The 22,116-nt window shown below is 36.5% G+C and overlaps 1 protein-coding gene across 2 annotated transcripts; it reads right to left on the bottom strand.

Annotated features, from left to right (window-relative positions):
• Nucleotides 1-266: 266 nt before the first annotated feature.
• On the bottom strand, nucleotides 267-21,328 carry foxk1 (forkhead box K1). 2 transcript variants are annotated; one of them, XM_079876234.1, is made up of 10 exons: nucleotides 19,314-21,328; nucleotides 15,858-16,055; nucleotides 9,787-9,943; nucleotides 9,558-9,704; nucleotides 9,279-9,472; nucleotides 5,903-6,069; nucleotides 5,310-5,564; nucleotides 4,985-5,173; nucleotides 3,708-3,911; nucleotides 267-2,195 (listed from the first exon to the last, which is right to left on the bottom strand). In XM_079876234.1, the coding sequence occupies exons 1-9, from the start codon at nucleotides 19,718-19,720 to the stop codon at nucleotides 3,712-3,714; spliced, it is 1,914 nt and encodes a 637-aa protein (XP_079732360.1). In that variant the 5' UTR covers nucleotides 19,721-21,328; the 3' UTR covers nucleotides 267-2,195; nucleotides 3,708-3,711. The 2 variants fall into 2 exon arrangements, with proteins under 2 accessions (XP_079732360.1, XP_079732359.1); XM_079876233.1 differs by lacking the exon at nucleotides 267-2,195 and having other exon boundaries at nucleotides 2,431-3,911.
• Nucleotides 21,329-22,116: the final 788 nt, after the last annotated feature.

Genomic DNA, 22,116 nt, shown 5'->3' with positions numbered 1-22,116 from the left:
CATTCCAGGCAGCATACAATAAATAGTATACAATACTATATATTTCCGATAGATTATATGTTTGTTACACTATTTTGTCGCCGACAAGATACGACTACCCATGATTTTGTACCAGCCATTAGCTGATAAAATCTAAATTCACTTTATATAACTTATCACATCCATATACTTAGAATGTATTAAATGAAGGCGAGCACTACACGATCAACCTGTAAATCAATTCGAAGTAAACTTAGCTTATGCAAAGAAGGCAAAGAGTGTATTTTGAAATGTTCTTTAATAGAATTAATGCATGTATACTCCAATTCCCCAATGATTGTACATGGTACTAATATATGAATATTTTTTACAGTAATGTAAAAAAGAAAAAAATATTTACCTACCACCTTCTCTACAACAACAAATGGAAATATACTAGGCATATACCCTCAACATTTAACTAAATTACTAAAGGGCGAACTACACTATATAAAAATAAAAACAAACACAACAGAATCCTAGCCGAGAAAAGCATTGCAGTGTCAAAGCACAATACTTTAAACAGTAAAACAAATTGTTATTAGAGTTAAACCAAGGAATTAAAATTGTATGTGTAAAAATAAAAGGCACCAGTTCTGACTAAATGAATAAAGCCAGTGTCCAGTGAGGAGTTACATTACAAGATACCTTTCAATCATTCATTTCAATAACAGTCATTTAAATATTTTAAATACAAGATCTGATACACCAGCAACAATTATTATTATTTTTAAATTTGCACATTCTCATACAAACTTCTTGGATGCAGTAAAAATCAAAGCTGTGCTTAGTCAATGGCAAGCTATAAAATTCATTCCTACTGCTTTTTTTTATTTTATTTTTTATATAAACCAGTGCAAGAGATCATCATTACATGCGCAAGCAGGCTGCAGCTGAAACTTTGTAGCTCATATTTTTTAATAGTTTGCCGTTAACAGGATTTTCAAAACTTATGCTCAGACAAAGACAGGACAGAGTTGCACAGGGTTATAAAGAGTGTTAATGCCACAAAACAAAAACCGAGAAAGAAAATTGTGGAAACAGAAACAAGCAAAGTACCCAGCATATAATAAAGATGGTAAATGACATGAATAATAAAAGAAACAAAGGCAGGGGCAAAGATACATTGCAAGGCTTAAACCTTCATCCATGGAATCAAGACACAAGATGTCATGATTACAGATTCATTTAAAAGATTAGCCAGTGAAGTATTTTTATTAATTCCAGGTACACCACTGCATAAACTGCATGGACAGAAGAAAAGCCCTCATACACATTGTGTAGTTAAACACACATTAAAAGACAAACCAGTGGACATTCACATATGTATGGCATGATCTCGTAAAGCAGGGGGATTTAAGGGGTGTTTTGTGTACAGTGGAAACATATTATATCTTTCAACTTGTTTGAAAAGAGAAAGGAAACCGTTTCAATTAGAAATGTTTAGTGTATAAACACTTGCATATGCAAATAGCAATGAACAGAACAAGCACAAAAAGGAATAATAATAATAATCTGAATATCTTTGTGATAAAAATACTCCATGGTTATATATGCGTACAGACACTGTGGCAGATTGTTAAAAAAAATATATATATGAAAAACATTTAGGCAGTGACAGTTAATTCTGTATGTTAATTTTGTTAACAATGACAATGTTTGTTTCACCATTCCATTGGTTATTCCATAATGATCTAAAATGAATTTAAGAAAAGAAAAAAAAAAAGCATACAGGCTAGTCAGGAAGTTTCAAATAAAAATATACTTCAAATGGAATAGTGGTTCTCTCATTCATTTTGTTTATTGAAGCCCACATTGTGAAGACATGAAACAAAGGGTAACATCTAATCAACTAGGATCAATCTCTATATTTTTACATTGATATCTGCATTGTTGGAATCCAAATGTTCTTTTAATGCTAATCCAAATGCTTTTAAAACCTCCAAAAGACCTTTTTACTGATGCATTTCTCCGCTGAGCTATAAGAAGTTTTGAAGCTTGCAAATGATGCGAAACCTCACCGGTCTACTTTTATCGTATCGCTCAGTCCCTTCCAGTCACAACACGAATAGTCACCCTCATCTGTTCTTCTAGGGCTCTACAATCCCTCCATTGTTACACAGGCAGGATGCTGCGTTGTTCATTTTTTCTTGCAAGTTGTGTTCATTCATTCAAACCTGCGAATTAACTTATTAGTAGGCAAGTTTGATGATGCTGTCTTTAAGTAGTACATCACAATGATTTTTAGCTAGTCCTGAAAGAAGTGGAGCACTAAGGCACTAATAATGAGGATATGTATTTGGTCTGTTGAAGTTTCGATTTCTAGTACAAAAGGTACGGCTGTCACTGTACGACTACGTTAGCGTACAAACAGTGGCTCACTTCAAGTACTCTAGGGTACTTCACTGCACATTTGTGGTGTGTAGAATTTGCAACATACAAAGCGGTTACTGAATTGAATCCTGTTAGTGATTGTCTTGAAAGCACATTTTAATAACTTCGACAATATATATTTACTCTTCTCTTAGTAAAACTAGAAAGTCTCATTAAAGGCCGACTTTGTGTATATTCCTAAAAAATAGGTTTCTTGAACTCTCAGAAAAATACTGAACATTCATTTAGTGGCTTCTGCGATTATTAAGTGATCACAGAAAGTCAGTGAAGAAACAGCCTCTGCAACAGTTACATTCCTGGGTCTGGAAAAGCATTTGGTATCATGTGCTTGCATTCATCCATTGATGCAATCAGGATTTCTTTTGGCCAAGTGCTCACGGGGATCGACCAATACGACTGAGCTACGTTAAATACGATGAACTTCAATTTGTTGTTATAACAGAACAGCAAAAATGTATCTACAAACACATTCTAATGGTCTAATATATAGTTTAGGGCAAAAGTGGATGCCACGAACAAATAAAGAAACGCTACTTACATTCATTGAGTTCTTTTTAATTTTTCCGCTAAACACAGATCAATTAAGAAATAAGCATTTTTCTAGACATGTCTCTTTGTAGTAAGCAAGCAAGGTAAGAATCCTCCCCAGAATAATAATAATGTAGGTTAAAGAACTCCAGCTAGAAAAGGCCTCTATCATATCTATTCATTTCTTGTGGTCTACATGAGTTGTAACATATTATTTCATTAAAGATAGTCTTCTTTTAACAGAGAGATAAATAAATCCTCACACAGGCCACACAGGTAACTGCAGTGACGCACAGCTTCCTGTGACCCTTTTTATATACTGTTTCAATTCAGAGAGACTCGTGGTCTCAGACTGTAATAGCTGCATAGGTATTGGTCCCACCCCATCCCGAAAAGAAGAACTCTCTCTCTCAGATGTACCTTGTGAGGAACTACCTGGGCGCACATGCCTAGCTGGTGTCTTTAAGCACATGTACCTCTCTTCATACTTCTTTCAAACATTCTTACAAGATTAAAAACCCCTACAAATTTAAAACTGTGAGCATTGAATTTTAATGCTGCCAGATGTAGCTCATTGAATTAACCCCCATGATACAAAGACGCTTAACCTCTTCTTACAAAGACATTCGATCAGTTACCCGTGTCGGGCGTTTACAAAACTTTTAAGTTCTCGTTTTAAAGAAAACCAAACACGTGTCCCTCAATATGTTAAACGATATTGTGAGATGTGCTTTAATGATCCGTCATTGGCTCACTCGTTCACTCACTTATTCATTCACTGGCCTCTTGGTTCATTGCAACAATAACGGGCTGAGGGACTGGAGCGACACTGTCCTCCTCCATTTTGGGCCGTTTGAGCTCGGGCTCGTTGATGCTGGACTCGTTGGTTTCCATGCTGGCGGGCCTGTTGACCAGCACGGGTGGGGATGTTGAAGCCTGGGCAGCCAAGATCTGAAGAGGATTGGTAAGGGCTGAGGAGATGGAGACGACAACACAGAGAATAGGTTACAGGTCAATGACAAGCAATAGTGACTAAAATAAAGCAGTTTTAAACATGTGCCAAGTTCCTAGACATGAATACTACTATTTGTATTTTCATTTTCATATCATTTTGAAAGTCTTTTACACCATTTCTAAAAATGTTTGATAACCATCAAGTTAAAAGTAACAAAACATTTGTAGTTCATCACAATTAGTATTTATTTAATATTGTTTAACGTCTGTTAACCATTTCAGAAGCATGGCAATCTTCTTGTTGAGTACAAAGTAAATAACAAAATTATTCAATTAACCAAAAATTTATGTTTTAAGAGACTTATTGACCTTGGCACACAGTAATGAGTGTCTGCAATAAAAAAAAATTAAAAAAGTTTTTTTTAGTATCACTTGTATACAATTATATTTTGTTAATATTTTGAATTTGATATTTATTTTTATATTTTCTGATTTCATTTTTATATCAGTTAAAGTTTTAGGTTTTTCTTTTAGTTTTAGTTTAATTAGTTACTAGCTGATTTATATATATATATATATATATATATATATATATATATATATATATATATAAGTTTTTTTTAGATTTCAATTAATGATTTTTTTTTTTTGGTTTAGTTTTAGTTAAAAATAATGTAAACCCTAGACTTCAATTTATATATATATATATATATATATATATATATATATATATATATATATATATATATATATATATATAAAATATAAAAATATAAATATGTAGCATTTTTTTTTTAAGAATTTCATTTTTAATGATATCAGGAGAGTTGAGGAGAAATGTGTCTTTTGCTCCCATTAAAAAATAATTTTTAAATAATTTAAAAAGGCAATTAAATTGTAATTATGCAATTAGAACAAGCTTAAAATAGAACGTTGTATTTAAAGCATTACATGTATGAATTGCATTATGCATTTTTAATAAATTAATAGACCTGGGAAAAAAGTCAAAAAATGTCATGCATTGTTAATTAGCAAATCATATCAGTAAAGCACAAGTCCAGCTTCAGGAACAGTGAATGGACACACATACCGTAAGCACTAGTTGGTACAGTGGTGATAGGAAGAGCATGTTTGCCATTCTGAGAAATGGTCTGCACAGGAAGGTGGTGAATGGCACTCTGCTGGACAACAGTGTAGCTCTGCTGCCCCCTATTGGCCGAGCTTATGTGACTCCCTACAGCCTGAATAACTCTACTGCCAACCATAGGCATCTCATCCACTAAATACACAGAAGATTAATAAAGAGACAGTTAAGGACTATTCACACAGAGTGCAAATTTGAAGACAATACTAGGTATTCCAGCAGATTTTGCTAAAACTGCTGTGATAAAACAAGAAGAAATGGGTTGTTTTACCTCTTTGATCTCCAGGTCCCTCTCCTGAGCTTGAGCTGGTGTTAGCCAGGATATAGCCATTGGGGGAGCTGGTAGAGGTGGTCACTACACGGACCATGGTGACAGCTGGCGCCTGCTGCACCACATGGATGGCCTGACCGGAGGCCTGGGAGGAGCTAATGATGGAGGCCGGCATGTAAGTCACAGGCTTGGGGATGGCGGCTGAGGACTGAGATGGTACGGCCATGATTACAGGATGGGCGCTCACTGGAGAGCCTGAGAGACAAGAGGAATCACCAGAGAGTCAGAGAAAATACATTTAGGACTGGAGAATCGACTCTGAATCAGAAGCTTGCCAAGACTGCACATATATAAACGGTAGTCAGCTACACTACAAGTTAAAATGATTTATGCAAACTGTAACTGAACAGGAGCTTATGTTGTTTACCGGAAAAGCTCCACAATTTAGGAAAAGCTACACTATTTTCGCCACAGCTGAGCTAATATCATACTACAAAAAAAATGTAGGTAAGTTAGTATTGTTTCTATTTGGAGACTATACATCCAAACACTGGCAGTCAGTACTGCTGTGCTATGAAAAGAAGCACGGTCACCTGGTGCACTCTGGGAGTATCGGTACTCGGGCACAGACGCAAGCTTGGAACCAAAGTCATGTTCATGTGACACTGGGGATCCTTCCCGTGACAGACAGTCGGGGGTCTGGAGGCCACTCGAGTGTGGAGAGAGGAGGCCGGAGTGGGTGGGAGACGCTGGAGCACTCCTGAAACCAACACAATGATCTGTCAGTCATGCACACAGACATAAAGCATACAGTAAGGGCCCGTCCACACCAAAGACGATAGCTATAACAACCACGATGAATATATAGTTATAAAAATTATTATAAGTAAAAAGAAAAGCAGAGACCCCATCGCAACTACAACGATAACGACAGAGAAACGATATCGTTGGAATCACTTTCAGAACGATTTTTTCGATTGACAGCCAGTCGAAATCCATCTTGCTTTAAAATGCTTGAGCAGACGACAAAACTGTAGCGCATGCTTGGAATAAACCGAACGTTGTTGTACGTTGCTTTGGTGGATGCTAATATAGTTATTGTTATAGTTCTTGGTGTGAATGGGCCTTAATTCTCATACACACTGTGAATACATGTTCAGATGTTACAGGCCAAGCAGGGTCCAAAAGTAACTTTTTGCATCACCTGCCAAAGGCGGATGATTTGAATATAATTTTTTTTAAGTTAAACTAATTTCTTAAAACGTGCACACTGAGACAACTTTAAGAAATTAGTGTAAACAGTGTGAAGCTTTCAAAAAACTGCTCTGTTTGTGTGAGCAGTGTGAGTTTGAAGCAACACTAGCAAATAATGGCCAAAGTAATGGTGGAAGGGAGCATGTCTGGGAACCCTGTTCGAAAACACTCATTATTGACGCAATTTCATTTGGTGCCAATAGGGGCGCAGGAATGAGACACTTCGGCTTTAAGAAAATTTTAGCCTCTAAACATAATTGAATAATGATCAAATTTTAAGGTGGCATCTCACTAGTCAATTTGAAACTTGATTTTGAATGAGGGTCTCACATTAACTAACACAAAATTATTTTTTGCATTACATAGGTACAAGAACGGCAAAACTTAAGTATAATAAATGTTATATTTATTCATATTCAATACTAAGTATAATGAACTAATAAATGAGCAACAATTTATACAATTATTAGTATTATTACATTTATTTAATTTAATATTAATTTATTAATGTTCCTTCATAATCTATTAACTAATGTTAATCTCTACAATTTGAAATGTTAAACAACAATAACTACATAGTGATATATCAAAAGTGACAGTAAAGATATGTATATCACATTTTATATATATATATATATATATATATATATATATATTTGACATCTGAGCTTCTGCAAGAACCAATAAAGCTCATTCTCGTGTTACGCAGCACGTTTGAGCTTCAGCAAGAGGTTTGTTCTCGCGCATCAAGCAGGTTCGGCTGATCTTCTGTTTAGGTTCGCTGATCAGTGTTTACATGTGAATAAAAGCCTAAATTTAATCTGTTCATCATATAAAGCAATCGAGTCACTTCAGAAAATTTGGAATGACATTAGGTTGAGTAATTAATAGAATTAATGATTAATGATTAGGGATGTCCCGATACCACTTTTTCACTTCCGATACCGATACCGATGCCGCAGCTTTGGCTATTTGCCGATACCGATATCAATCCGATATTTTTATTTTATTCTTGAACTAATACTAATAATAATAAAATATAATGGAAGCACTTTGCTCAATTAGCCACATAAAAACATCTCACTCAAATGGAGAACAAATACAGTACTTCTCCAGTATATAGTCCACAACAACAGTTGATAATGAAAGATGCCAGCCTTTATTCAAAAGACCTTGAGATATGTTTGGTAACCTGAATGAATTTAAAATTAATTTGCTATATTTCAGATCAATATATTTGTTTCCTTAAAATTTTAATTAACCTTAACTTTATTCTCATCTGAATTATAAATAATTTATTTCTGTATAAAATAATACTACTTTTAAAAACACATTTGATTTTATTTTTTATTCAATGTAAAATGTGTAACTTAAAAATAAACAGATTAGTGCTCTGTTTTAGGACAAGAAATGAAAACCAATGCAATGATGAATGTCCAAAAGATGAGATCATTTTTGCTTTTAAACAGCGTGTGTGTGTGTGTGTGTGTGTGTGTGTGTGTGTGTGTGTGATTTTGGTTGGGTGACAGTTACAGTTTGACAAGAGTTGACAGTTTGACAAAAGCACAATGTTGTGTTTTACACAAATATAAGTAGGCTAAACACTTTTTGCAGTTTTAATGATGTCCTGCATGAAAATGACGGAGTATGTTTTTATGTTTCCACTGTTCGATCGCGCCCGTGCCTCTCTCTCTCTCTCTCTGACACACACACACTCCAGCATTGCAATCTTGACATCGCAGCCTGTTCATTTTGCTGCGTCCACACCAAACGCGGATAGAGCGTCAAATTTGCGTCTATCGCGTCTAGTTCGATGCTTGAACAGTTTGAATCCATTCGCGCGTCCAAAGCGAATAGGACGCGCCGCGCGCGTATAATGATAAAGTGAGCGTTTGAAGCGATATAGACGCGCGTTCAGAGCTAAGGCGGGCTACAGATTAGGTGTCCCTAAAGAACCCGCATATGTGCGTATCTAACAGTAACGTTAGTTCCGTATTACATTAATTAATGTCCACGCGAGATTTATTTATTTTTATACCGTGTATTCTCTGTGTAAATCCATGCACCGAACGTACGTTCAGTACGAATACGTACCGTTCCACCCCTAATGGGTATCGATCATAGGTATCGGATAATTTTTTTTCTCCCCTCCGATATCCGATCTAGCGTTTTGGGCCAGTATCGGCACGATACCGATGCCGTGGATCGGATCGGGACATCCCTATTAATGATCCTTCGATACATTTTTTATGAAGGTCTTGTATGATCCCACATCAGCCAGTCTTCTGGTGAAATGGTACTTTGCTAAAACACTGAAACTTTGCAATTGTGTTCCTCATATTTTTGCTATCCTGGCTTAACGGCAGGAACGGTAACAATATCCACACTTGAGTTACTAACATCAGCCAATGTTTGAATCATGCATTAGAGTTCATTTTGGACCCAAGTCTAATGCAAGCTTTTACAGAGTGTGTAAAAACAGAGAACACAAAGTTGGGTCTAACTGATGCTGCTTTACCAAGTGGCTGACGAATGAAAGGGATCAAATTCAAACAGACTTACTTTGTTCTGCCCAGTGAAGAAACGGACAGATGGGGAAGAAAGAGGGAAACAGAAGAGGCTAAGCAGGCTTCTATTACATCAGACAGCGTGAGTCTCATAAGGGGGTCGGCGGAGGGCGTGCTGGGTTAAAAGCGGGTGTCTGAGACATCTCACCTGGAGGACAGTGGGCCGAAGGGCGTGCGGAAGCAGGACACCCCTCTCTGCCGACGCTTTCTGAAGGCCTGCTCCACCAACTTGGCCTCTGATGAGGGGTCCACGCGCCAGAACGAACCTTTGCCTGGCTCTTCCTGTGAGCGCGGCACTTTAATAAAGTAGCGGTTGAGAGACAGGTTGTGTCTAATGGAGTTCTGGAGAGAAAGGAGATTAAGGGAATGCAAATTAGCACACAAACATGACAGACATAAAAACAACAATTTTGGCAGATAAACTGACCTGCCAGCCCTTGTCGGCCGTCCTGTAGTAGGGATAATGCTTGGTGATGTGAGCGTAGATGCCACTTAGTGTTAGCTGTCTGTCCGGTGCAGACGAGATGGCCTGGACTATCAGCTGAGCGTACGAGTAAGGAGGTTTGGACTCATCCTGAAGGAAGAGTGGACAGTTAATCTTGGGAACAAACACAATGACCATGATTGACATGCGTTGGGATGCTGGAGGCTCTTACCTTAGGACTGTCTCCTCCCGTGGCTTCAGTGCGCTGTTCTGACACAGCCTTGGCAGCAAACTCGGCTGCCAGCTGGAGATCTGAGGTGATGTTGCGCCCGTAGCGGTATCCCGAAGAACCTGCGCCCCGAGGGCTCGCTGGGCAGGAATTGGGAACGCTAAGTAGAGAAAGGATGGACAGAAAGGTGTGAGGACATCATTTATTAAACAGGCCAGAGATTTCACAGACTGATGAAGTGTTTCCACAGTTAATAACATCGTAAATCTAGAAAAGTTTTTATATTTATATAGATTTTTTAAATGTAAATGTACATTTATTACACTATACCTTGTTTTATATTAACTTGTTGAGGCTGATGTGCAGGCGTTTCTAACACAAAAGCTGAAGGATTTGACATCTTTCTCTCTTCTGACCACTCACAGTAATCAATCTCTCAATATTTCTTTTCCTGTTTTGGCAAGTCTTATAAACGCTATCATGATTTTTTTCCCTTTTGCTCTTGGAGCAAATGGTAATGCAAAAAAAAAAAATATATATATATATATATTTGTTGTAGTTTTCGTTCACCACTGTAGAAGTATACCCAACTCTGACTTTTGCTCCTGAGAACACTGAAAAAAATGTGACAAAGTCCATTCCAGTTTAAATGTTTAGGTTTATAAGCAATTTTTAGTGCTTCCTATACACTTACAAAGCATGGTATAATGTTAAAATACACAACAAACCCATAATTTAAAGCATAACCATAACAATTAAACATTATATGCATTGAAATGATTCTGGTGTGATAGAATCACTAACATTTTCTGTGCAACGTTCTATACACTACTATTCGAAAGTTTGGGGTTGAGATCTTTTTTCGTCAAAAAGTTTTTGATACAAGTCTCTTTTGCTCAGCGAGGCTACATTTAATTTATCAAAAGTACAGTAAAACAGTAATATTGTGAAATATTATTACAATTTAAAACAACTTTTTATCTCACTAAAATTTATTTGAACTCATCCTTAAAATAAAAGTATTAGTTTCTTAAAAAAAAAAAAGTGGCAGTTTTACAATAAAAATAAATAAATATATATATATATATATATATACACTTATGTAAACTTATGTCATGACCAGTTGAAAAGTAAACCTGGTTGTGACGAGGATGCACTATAAAACAAAAAAAGAGCATCCACAAGTACATATCCAATTATCAAGCAAATAAATATTCAGAACACACCTGATGTCAACCAATATGGTCCTAATATATTGCCAATTTCTATACCTAGTTATTCATGAAGCACTGTTTGCATAAAGTAGTAACGCACAACCAGAAGAACCACATCCATCTAGAACACTTTTCAGCTCAAGTCACTTTTGTGCAAAAATCCAAGCATAAAAGTTCCTGCTTTTCAACCAATATTTTTTTGCAGTCTGTGTTTTCAACCCTCCCGCTCGCTTGCCTTCTGGCTCCATTTTATCTGTATTAATTACGTGTGTTACTCTAAACATGTTTCCTGTTTGTTGTTCATGATTGCCTGTGGTAACCGACAGCAGATTACATGTTGAAAATAACCCACAACATTATAATCCATTTTATAACCCTTGTTATGTTCCTGACATGATACACAATGTGCCAGTAGGTGGCCCTGAGCCCTAAAAAACAAACCATTCAGATAAACAAGCAAAACAATTACTGAGCCATTAGCCACAGGGTTTCCGAAAGGTAATGATAATAACTGTATTATTTAGGCTGAAACTGACAGAAAGACATCCTGAGCAGTGCTATTTTAAGGCTTTCGTTTATTGTCAACATATCAGTAAGTCTCCCATAACGCAGACACACCCCACCATTCCTTAACTCGCTGTGTTATTTTTTACCGCTGGCTTTCTGACAGCAGGGCACAACAGAGTGCTCAGATAAGGCTGTTGTGCTGCAGGCTCCATTGTGTTGTGCGGGCAGAGACAAACAGGCCTCTCTGAGCGGCAAGGGGAAGGCAATTGTGTGCGAGTGTGAGGGCACAGCGGGCGGGGTGCATTGGGTTGAAGTCCAGTCCTGAGGCAGCATTTTCACAACAGCTGGACCGTATTACAAAAACACCTTAAGGACAAGCAAAAAGACAACTAACACCTCTTCCACATAGACTTCTGTACTAAAAATGGATTACGAATATGTAAAAAACTAAATTCAAAGGCGAAATGTTTGAAATAAAACCCTAAAGGAATGTGTACAGGATTCCAATTTGGATTTATATCCTAAATTAGAAAAAAAAAATCCCAAAGGATACTAATGGGATCAAATAAAAAAAAAAAAAACCCAGGTTTTACATTTAGTATCAAATGGCCATACAACATAGTACCAAACTTGATTATGACACAAAAGTTAACCAAATGTCCTTTAAAAGGTACACTTTTTTTGTACAAAATTAACAAATTTTAAATAATGAGTCAAAACATCAATCCTTTTTCCAAAACGTGTTTTTGTCTTACCCCGATTCACTATTATAAGTGTTTATAATTAGACTGGCCCATGCATGTCTCGTCATTTACATAAATAGAGAAAAGTTGCTCCAGCTACTTAGACATGTGTATGGTGTGGCAGTGAGATAAGTTAGCAATCACAACGAGCGAGAAAGGTTGACATGGAGCAGCTAAACCTCGAACCTCCGGGGAATCACCAGTTTTTAAAAAAAACAGCTAACAGAGGAGAGTATGCGGGGAAAAAGAGAATGTGACAAAGCTCGTAATAAAACAAGAATCAACATTGCCTTGGCTTCATGGAGATGGCGAGAACTGAGGGATGTGAAAGCGACGCGGAGATGGGGTTTTTGTTACTCAACAGGTGAGAAAGGTATTTTACTGAACAGATAAATTGCCCCATGTAGCTCTCCAACAGAGATCATTGTAAAGCATCATCTATTGTAAAGAGCAACCAAAACAATGTTCTTCCGCAAAATGCATGCAGTTTTCTTTTGCATGCGCTAGAGGGCCAAAAGTTACAATGCACCTTTAAAATCAATCACTGAATAGTTTTAATATTATCAAGATTAATATATTATTAAATAAATGAATTAGTTAAAAAAAATAAAAATAATAATATCGGCAACTATATTTATTATTTGCATTTAGCATTGTTTTTTTCCTGCTGTACAAAACGGAACTGACCAGTTACTACGTTTTTTATGATGAACTCACTGAAATGTTTTGGGTCTAAAATTATGCATTACGCAAAGCATTTATATTAAAAGGAATAACAAGCTGCCAATTTTAGTGGTACTCAAATTCAAAACACATTGTAGTATAAACAATGAGGTTGGTAAGCCACATGGTTCCAAAGGGTCATGTGCAGTAATGATTTACAGAGGACAACTATTTAACCAATTGATCATTAACTCACTAAACTAACAGACATCTTTTCTGAATCAAAAAATGATTCAACCCAAATTCTGGCCACCTTTTAGTTTTATTAATTTTATTAGTCAATTTATTCAATAATTGAATGCATTTTGTAAGATAAACTAAGAATTACAAATACTTTTTCAGCATTTGTTTATCTAGGTTATTGTTAATTTCTATCATCTACACTACCATTCAAAAGTTTCAGGTCAGTAAGATTTAAAAATAAAAATGAAATTAATAAATTTATTCAGAAAGGATTCAATAAATTAACCAATGGATTAAGAAGTGGCAGTTAAGACTTTTACATTAAAATGACATGATAATATCAGGACATGTTTCTTATTAGAATGATTTCTGCTGGACATTTTTATTTCATAAAATAAAATAAAAATAATTAATGTATTGTGAACAAACATGAATTAACAAAAACAATAGTATATTTATAACATTAACAGAGTAATAAATGCAGTAAAAATAGTTGTTAGTTCATGATACCTAATGCAATAACTGTTGTTAACAAATTGAACCTTATTGTAAAGTGCTATCGCCTTACCCAAATTATTTTGAAGCATAAAGAAAAAACAGACAGTACGGTCAAAAATGTGCAAAGGAGCTGGTATTGCTGGTTGTACTGTGTACATGGCAGTTGTTCGAGCAACTCCATGTGTGTGGAATTCAAAGCTTTACACACATCTGCTGTTTGAGCAGCAGGCTGACAATCTGGGAAATGTCCCTAATCCATCACTTCACACAGACTGAAACTTACAAGAGAAAACTATTACAGTAGAAACTGCAGCTCAGACGTGGATAACCAGTTCCAATGCTTGTAGAGCTGAATAGAAGGAAATATTCCCCCCAGTAAGGGAAGAGGAATCAGGAAGGACAGAAAGCATGTGTCTGTTTATGTTGGGTGTAGGAGCAGGCCAATGAGTGGGATGAGGGGGGTGTTTAGAGGCCTCGGAAAAAGGAAACTATCTGTGGCTCAAAACACCAAACCACAACACTTTCCGACCGACCAATCAGGGAGCTCCAAGCACAGCACATGCCATATATGGTATGTGGACACAGCATGCTTGCTTTGAGAGCCACACGTGGTGCAGAAGAGCGGAGAGGCCGCCAGGGGCAGGCTTTTCCTACCACTATTGTATCTACAAGATACACAATGAAGCAGACAGCTTCAAATACCAATCAAAATCAAGCATCTCCTTTTGCATGCAAATTCTGATGCTTCAGTGTAAATGCAGGAATGCACTCTGGAAACATACTGACATGTGACTTTTGCTTAAATTGACTGACATAATATGAATATGCAAAACCTATTGTTCTGTAATCTTTTTAAAATGTCATATTTTTGCATTTCACCAAATACATTAGGTGCTGTAAATATCTGCTCATGTTTTCATTTCTATGCAGACGACCTGCATTTCAAAGACAAGAGGAGAACAAAAATTACTTTCAAAAAGATCTGGAAAAGAACTGGTTCTCTAATGAAACCGTTTTTGGTCATACTTTAGTTTTTTCCAATTCTCACTATTTACCTTAATAAACTCCCAATTACTGCTTATTAATAGTTAATTAACTATTATTAATTAATATTAAGGGATGTAGAATATGTTCATGCAGAATAAGGCATTAATACGCGTTTTCCAATACTTGTTCATAATAAACCCATCTCCATACCGGTGTGATTTTCAACCAGATGGAACTGGATAAATATTCTGAATGTTCTGATCCAATCTGACTCCTGACCTGTAATGCTGCCTGGATCATAATCATACACTGTTCATTCGTTGGCCAGAGGAGAACTGGCACCCAACTGAGCCTGGTTTCTCCCAAGGTTTTTTTTCTCCACTCTGTCACCTGATGGAGTTTTGGTTCCTTGCCACTGTTGCCTTGGCGTTTGTCTTGAATGGTTAGGGTCACTTAATATTCAACAATATTATTGATCTGCCTGCATTGACACCATTATATGAGAACTGAACTGGACGATGGTATCACTGTTTTCTCCAGAGGCTATATATGAATAAATTAACTAAATTAACTTTTTTACAACAAAAATAAACCATCACTGAACTTACTTAAAGGAGAAGTTCACTTTTAAAATGAAAATTCTGTCATCATATACTCACCCTCATGTTGTTTCAAAGCTGTATGAATTTCTTTCTTCTGCTGAACAGAAAGGAAGATATTTAGAAGAATATCAGTAACCAGACAGTTTTTGGGTCCCAATGACTTCCATAGTATATTTTTTTCCTACTATGGAAGTCATTGGGACCCAAAAACTGTCTGGTTACTGATATTCTTCTAAATATCTTCCTTTCTGTTCAGCATAAGAAAGAAATTCATACAGCTTTGAAACAACATGAGGGTGAGTATATGATGACAGAATTTTCATTTTAAAAGTGAACTTCTCCTTTAAGCTGGACTATGACGTTATTTTCTTCTAGATCTGCTGTAAAGCAGAAACAAACTTTGTTGAATTATTCTCCTGTTAACACTGTAAAGCTGCTTTGAAACAATCTGTATTGTAAAAAGCGCTATATAAATAAAGGTGACTTGAGATGACTTAATCAACAGCCAATATCCTATATGCAAGCTAATAAGCAGCCAGTTAACAGTGAGAATTGGACCCTAAACTAAAGTGTTAGCACAGTTTTTTCTCTGTGTGGTCGTTCGGACGAAATCATACCTAATAGTTCCTGTCGGCGAAGGCAGGGGACTCATCATACTTCTGAAGTCATTTTCAGGAATGCTGATTTTCAGCGGAGATATTTGTGGGTAAAGGGGTCTCACAGGGGATACAGGAGCCTCCTCCTTCTGTGTCTCCTTGTGGTAGAGCACTGTAAACTGAATCTTTATCACCGTGCTGGGAAATCGAAATGTGCACCTATAGAGAAGGACAAAGACACATTAAGGCATAAGGCGTAAAATTATTTTACATGAACCTAAAGATCAGTGAAATATGAAGGTGGTGCTTTTCGTCCAGCAAACCTTGCAAATCAATAAATAAGCAGCAGCTTTTGACTATCGTTCACAAATTTGGGGTTGGTAAGATTTATAAAATAAAAATAATTAATACTGCATAAATTGCTTAAAGGGATACTCCACTTTTTTTGGAAATAGGCTCATTTTACAACTCCCCCAGAGTTAAACAGTTGAGTTTTACCGTTTTCGAATCCATTCAGCCGAGTTTCTGATATTTAGAAGAATGTCAGTAACCAGACAGTTTCTGGTCTCATTGACTTCCATAGTAGGAAAAAAAATATACTATGGAAGTCAATGAGACCAGAAACTGTCTGGTTACTGACATTCTTCTAAATATCAGAAACTCGGCTGAATGGATTCGAAAACGGTAAAACTCAACTGTTTAACTCTGGGGGAGTTGTAAAATGAGCCTATTTCCAAAAAAAGTGGAGTATCCCTATAAAATGGAAGGCTGAACACTGTAAATGCTGTTCTTTTGAAATATGTGGTTTCCACAAAAATAAAAAAAACTTCTTTTTTTTAAAGAAGCATTTCTTACGTTCACTAAAGCTGAATTTGTTTGATTAAGAATACAGTAAAAACAGCAATATTGTGAAATATTCCTAAAATTTCAAAAAAACTTTTTTCTATTTGAATATATTTAACATTTTTATTTATTCCTGTGATGTTAAAGCTGAATTTTCAGCATCATTACTCCAGTGTTCAGTGTCATATGATCCTTCAGAAATCATTGTAATATGATGATTTTGCTGCTCAAGATACATTTCTTATAATTATTATCATTGTTGAAAACAGTTGTGCTGCTTAATATGCTGCCACATATTTGACAAGTTCAAAATAACAGCATTTATTTGAAATCGAAATCTTTTTTTAACATCATAAATGTCTTTACTATCACTATGATCAATTTAACGCTTACTTGAATAGAAATGTTCATTTCTTTCCCAAAAAAAAAAAAAAAAAAAAAAAAATCTTACTGACCTCAAAATTTTGAAAGTTAGAGCATTCTTATTTTCTGATCATAGAATATTGACTTTAAATAATGTTAAAAAACTACAGTATTTTGAGAAGTTTCCTTGCATTTTACCCGCACACTTGGTTCAACAATAACAACCACACTTTTCAGAAAGAAAAGAGATGGTTTGCTGCTATATTGAAAATATGTCCTTGAAAGCTTTGTATGGAATTTCAGATTGATAATCGGACATTTACTTTGTCATTAAAAATTATTTGTGGGTAGTGAACACAAAATAAACAAACAAAAAAGGCAAAAAATCTGCGCAAAAAAATCTACATTACATAATTGTTTGGCTATGTTTCTGCTTGGGACCAACAAAACGTGAACTTTGGAGTAAAAAATGAACCCTCCCTTCCACCCCTTTTTCTGTGATTTTGAATTGTCGGCAGTGTAGCCAGAGAGAATAATGAATTGGTGCACCGCCTCCACTGGACGTATTTACACAAGTGCTGCACCAGGAAGCCACTTTTAATGCTACAGCATACACACTGCAGTTGTTTTGAATGGCTGGCTTGGCATGCACCCATTACGGGTTCAGTCTGTCCGTGTTTTCACAGCAGTCTGCAGGAATAGCCGCTCTGACCTCCATGACAACAAGCTCCACAGATCTATTCCGCATTGATAAGACAGATGGCACACACCAAGACACATAGTAAAAGCAACTCTGATAAGAATGAAGAAGCCAAATAAAATCTGAGAGAGCCTAACAGTAGCACATCCATGTAGGGAACTTCAGTCTGATCTAGTTTATCCACTTCTCAAACATTAGTGTTTACATTTAAGGCTAAAAACTGCTTTCATACTGATTAACTCTACAGATTACAGAGACTGTAACCGGTTTACTTGTGGCACACTTTATCAGATACATTTAATGAAGCAGGATCATCAACCACTAACTGATTTGTGATTGTTACAGAGATAAATAACTAGGCTATTCGTGCTGCTTAACTTTTAACTTGGTGTAAGCAGAACAACTAAATCATGGGAAAAGTAACAGCTCTTTTAATTTTTTTTCGGTCATTAAAACACTTTTTACAGTGTTTATGTCTAAATAAATGTAAATTTAAAGTTGAAAGTACAAGTTTAAATACAAATTCAAATTGAAAAACTAATTGGAAAATTGAAAGCTCGATCATTCGAAAACTTATCAAAAGCATTTTGTATTGAGAACTGTAATAGTTTACACTTCAAACCAATCAAAACAAAGACGACAATTGTGTACAAAATCCAAGCATTTCAAGCATTTCCATGTCATGTTACTACTCAAATGTTGTCGTTCAAGGTACTACATTATAGTATCACTAGGTTTTCCCCTCTGTTCTTTGTCTACTAAAGATCATAAAGTGGTTACTACTGATATGTGTCATAAATGCAGCCTGTATCTCAGATCTGCCCACAAAAATCATGTGGTGGATCCAGCCTCTGTCGTGCACACCGTTCCTGTGGTCGTAAAGTGAAACGATTAACTTTTCATGTTTATATTTTAACCCATCTTCAGCGCCAACCTCAAAACAGACACTTAAGGGTCAGTAGATTTATACTATAAAGATGCACCCTTTTTGAATCCAGATCCATTGACAGGTCCAGACCTGGGGCTAAATGGTTACTTGAACCAAAGAATAAAAATTCTGTTATTGTTTACACAGCCTCATGTTATTTCAAACTTGCATTTCTTCAATGGAACACAAATGGATTTGGTTACATTTACTTTCATTGTATGGTTAAAAAAAGAAAGAAAATTCATTCCTTCCACTGAGGAAATACAAGTTTAAAACAACTTGAGGGTGAGTAAATTATTATTTTGGGTGAACTATCCCTTTAACTGGTTGATTCGCTTCAACAATAGCAGATTAATACACATGCTGTCAGATTATGCAGGGCCCAAAAAAGTTCAAAGCTGGAAAATCCATTTAAAGTTAAATTTTTCCCTTTCTAATTTGTACATTAAAGACACTGAAAGGATCTTGAAGTCAGTTTCTGACAGCTCTCGTGGCTGCACTTGCATGCAGTTTAGTCGGATTATGCAGGCACTGCAGGCACGTTAACTTAATCTCTTGTATGTGTGGTGCATTAGCTCTCTAGGTGAATGGGTGCTTGCCATCTGGCTAATTTAAGGAAACGGATCTCATTTTTGTAACTTACTCCCTCGGTAGGAGAAGTGGAGGTGCGCCTCTCCTCTGGAAAACGCCGTCGACAAACACACCGTTCTTGCCGAGACAGCGCAAGTAGAAATGCGGCTCCTCGAAGGCGATCTGCAAATGTCTCCTGGATATGAAGCTCGAGTGGCCCATGTTGACATCCACGGAGCCGTGCGACGAATTCCGCCCCACGGTCACCGTCTTCTGGCGCATGACGAACTCGAAGTCCCTGCCTTCCAGGCGAGCGAGGGCCTGCGACGGAGGGGAGAGGGGCATGGATGATATGATCCCGGGCGAAGTCGAGGAGGAGAAAGTGTACACGGGCGGGATAGAAATAGCCACCGGGCTACAAGGAGCAGATTTGAGGGCCAGCAGGGCTCTCGCTCCGGTATCATCCCCAAAATCAGCCATTTTGTTGAAAAACACAGAGGGGATTGCAAGCGCAACGGCTGTGTGTTGGTAGGGTTCACTGTGTTGCTGTTGGTGGTGGTAGTCAAAACATGGAGATGGCGCGTGGAAAACACGTCATGGATTCTCGGACGGGAGCGTGGTGCGCTTTACACACTCGTGCACACTTCGCTCGTTTTAAAACAGTTAGCGCGAAATAATGCGATGCTCTTGATACTTTTAGTAATTGTTATCTGTGATGTTTCTTTCTTCTTTCCTCGACAATTTCCCGAGGTCTCACACTAAGCTCTCCGGCAAATTAAAGGTTAATATTGTTTCAGTTCCTGGAACCGGACGACACGTGCGTTACATGCGGCAATGAAAAAATAAGATGATTTGATGTCGATTGCAAGCGCGGTTGCTCGTATTGTAACTAAATACGCGTGTGTTTTGATCTGTAGTGCTTCTCGTTCGCGATGAAAAACATTTAGAAAGGTCAAAATAATGTGACGTGGTTGGAGAAGTGACGTCACGGCGCATCGACCATTCTGCGCTCTTTCTGTTTATAAACAGAGAAAGAACAAGGCCGAGGAAAACCCCGGATGATGGACTTTCGCAAGGACACGTTCTAATTCATTTTAACATTATACATTATACATTAATAGGAAATCTGTGTTCTTTCAGGGATGGGGATGGGGATTTCTTTAGCTATGATGATTTTTTTTTTGTGGAAAATACAATAGGCCTATATCACGTGTACTCGGAAATTATGTGTCTTTGTTAAAATCTAAAAGCCATGCTTGTTTGGTTCAGTTGGTTAAAGTAAAATATCTGTAATTTCTGGTCTTAATTTTACGGAGGAGAGCTATAAGAAAAAAGGTTTTAAGAACATTTGTAAATAGACTCCCACTTCTAAAGTTAGAAATAGATCCCTTATTTTTGGTTTTCCTAAAGAGAAAGTGATTTCTCTCTCTTTTTTCTGCTTCTACCCAAGGTAAAATGTTCAGTTTAAAATGATCAACAATATGTATCCTTGTAATGAGTTCCTCAGACACATAGCCTATTTAATTTTGATTGGTAATGAGTGCACCTTTTGTGAAGCAGACGTTGAGTCATTTAATCATTTATTTTATTTATGCAAATTTTCAAAAACTATAAATATTGTATTTTACTCTGAATTATTTCATACGTAAATGCAGATAATACTCCCAAAAAATACTCCCACACTCTCTAAATGTACTTCTAATGATTAACCCCCTTTTGTGATATTTAATTAGCCTATTTTTCTTTTTTCCTTTTTCTTTTTAATGTTTCTTTGTTTATTTATTCACTGTTTTGCTGCTATTTGGACTTCTTGGAATTGTATTAAGCTTTGTCCAATTGAGGCTTGTTCTGTAGGCTATTTGGATGTTCTTTTCAAAAAATATTTACCATCAGTTTACTGCAAACTGTGGTCTACAGATGGCAGCAGTGTGCTTAGCATGTCATTATCAAAGAAGATTGTAGGCTACATGGAGAGAACCAGTCTATGGTGAGAACAGTAAAGAAGGTTAAAACTGCGCAGTTTCACTTGCCAACACAAGGTGTCTGTCTTCACTAGTGCATCGACAGTTGTACTCTAACCACAAAATAAAGCTGAAAAAAAAAAATGTTGCATGCCATTAAAATGTTGAGGAATTTATGATTTTTAAGTGATTAAATAAAATGTCAATGGCCAACATCTAATACAACCTATTAATATGAATTCATATTCAATAGTTCGCAATTCATTTAATTTTTTAATGTCTTATTTCTTCATGTTCATAAACTTTTCTGTACTTAACTGTGTTCCCATCATTGAATGCAGACATTTAATCTTTGATCTCTTGATAATTTGATCCTTTTATGAACTTTATAAAATATATTTATACTGACTACATATGGGTAAATCAACAGCTGGGTCATAATAGGCCTATATATATATATATATATATATATATATATATATATATATATATATATATATATATATATATACACTCACCTAAAGGATTATTAGGAACACCTGTTCAATTTCTCATTAATGCAATTATCTAATCAACCAATCACATGGCAGTTGCTTCAATGCATTTAGGGGTGTGGTCCTGGTCAAGACAATCTCCTGAACTCCAAACTGAATGTCAGAATGGGAAAGAAAGGTGATTTAAGCAATTTTGAGCGTGGCATGGTTGTTGGTGCCAGACGGGCCGGTCTGAGTATTTCACAATCTGCTCAGTTACTGGGATTTTCACGCACAACCATTTCTAGGGTTTACAAAGAATGGTGTGAAAAGGGAAAAACATCCAGTATGCGGCAGTCCTGTGGGCGAAAATGCCTTGTTGATGCTAGAGGTCAGAGGAGAATGGGCCGACTCATTCAAGCTGATAGAAGAGCAACTTTGA

Source organism: Squalius cephalus (genome assembly GCF_949319135.1).
Source record: "Squalius cephalus genome assembly, chromosome: 1".
In the NCBI taxonomy this organism is placed as follows: Eukaryota; Metazoa; Chordata; class Actinopteri; order Cypriniformes; family Leuciscidae; genus Squalius; species Squalius cephalus.
Note: the sequence above shows the minus strand (reverse complement) of the source record. Positions and strands in the feature narration are given on the sequence as shown.

What these genes read in the sequence shown, in the direction of transcription:
- foxk1 (XM_079876234.1), bottom strand. Translation starts at nt 19,720, where the DNA reads ATGGCTGATTTTGGGGATGATACCGGAGCGAGAGCCCTGCTGGCCCTC. An exon ending in CCACTTCTCCTACCGAGGGA is followed by an intron (nt 16,056 to 19,313) that starts GTAAGTTACAAA and finishes CCTTCTCTATAG; the next exon opens with GTGCACATTTCGATTTCCCA. An exon ending in CGGGAGGAGACAGTCCTAAG is followed by an intron (nt 9,705 to 9,786) that starts GTAAGAGCCTCC and finishes CTCTTCCTTCAG; the next exon opens with GATGAGTCCAAACCTCCTTA.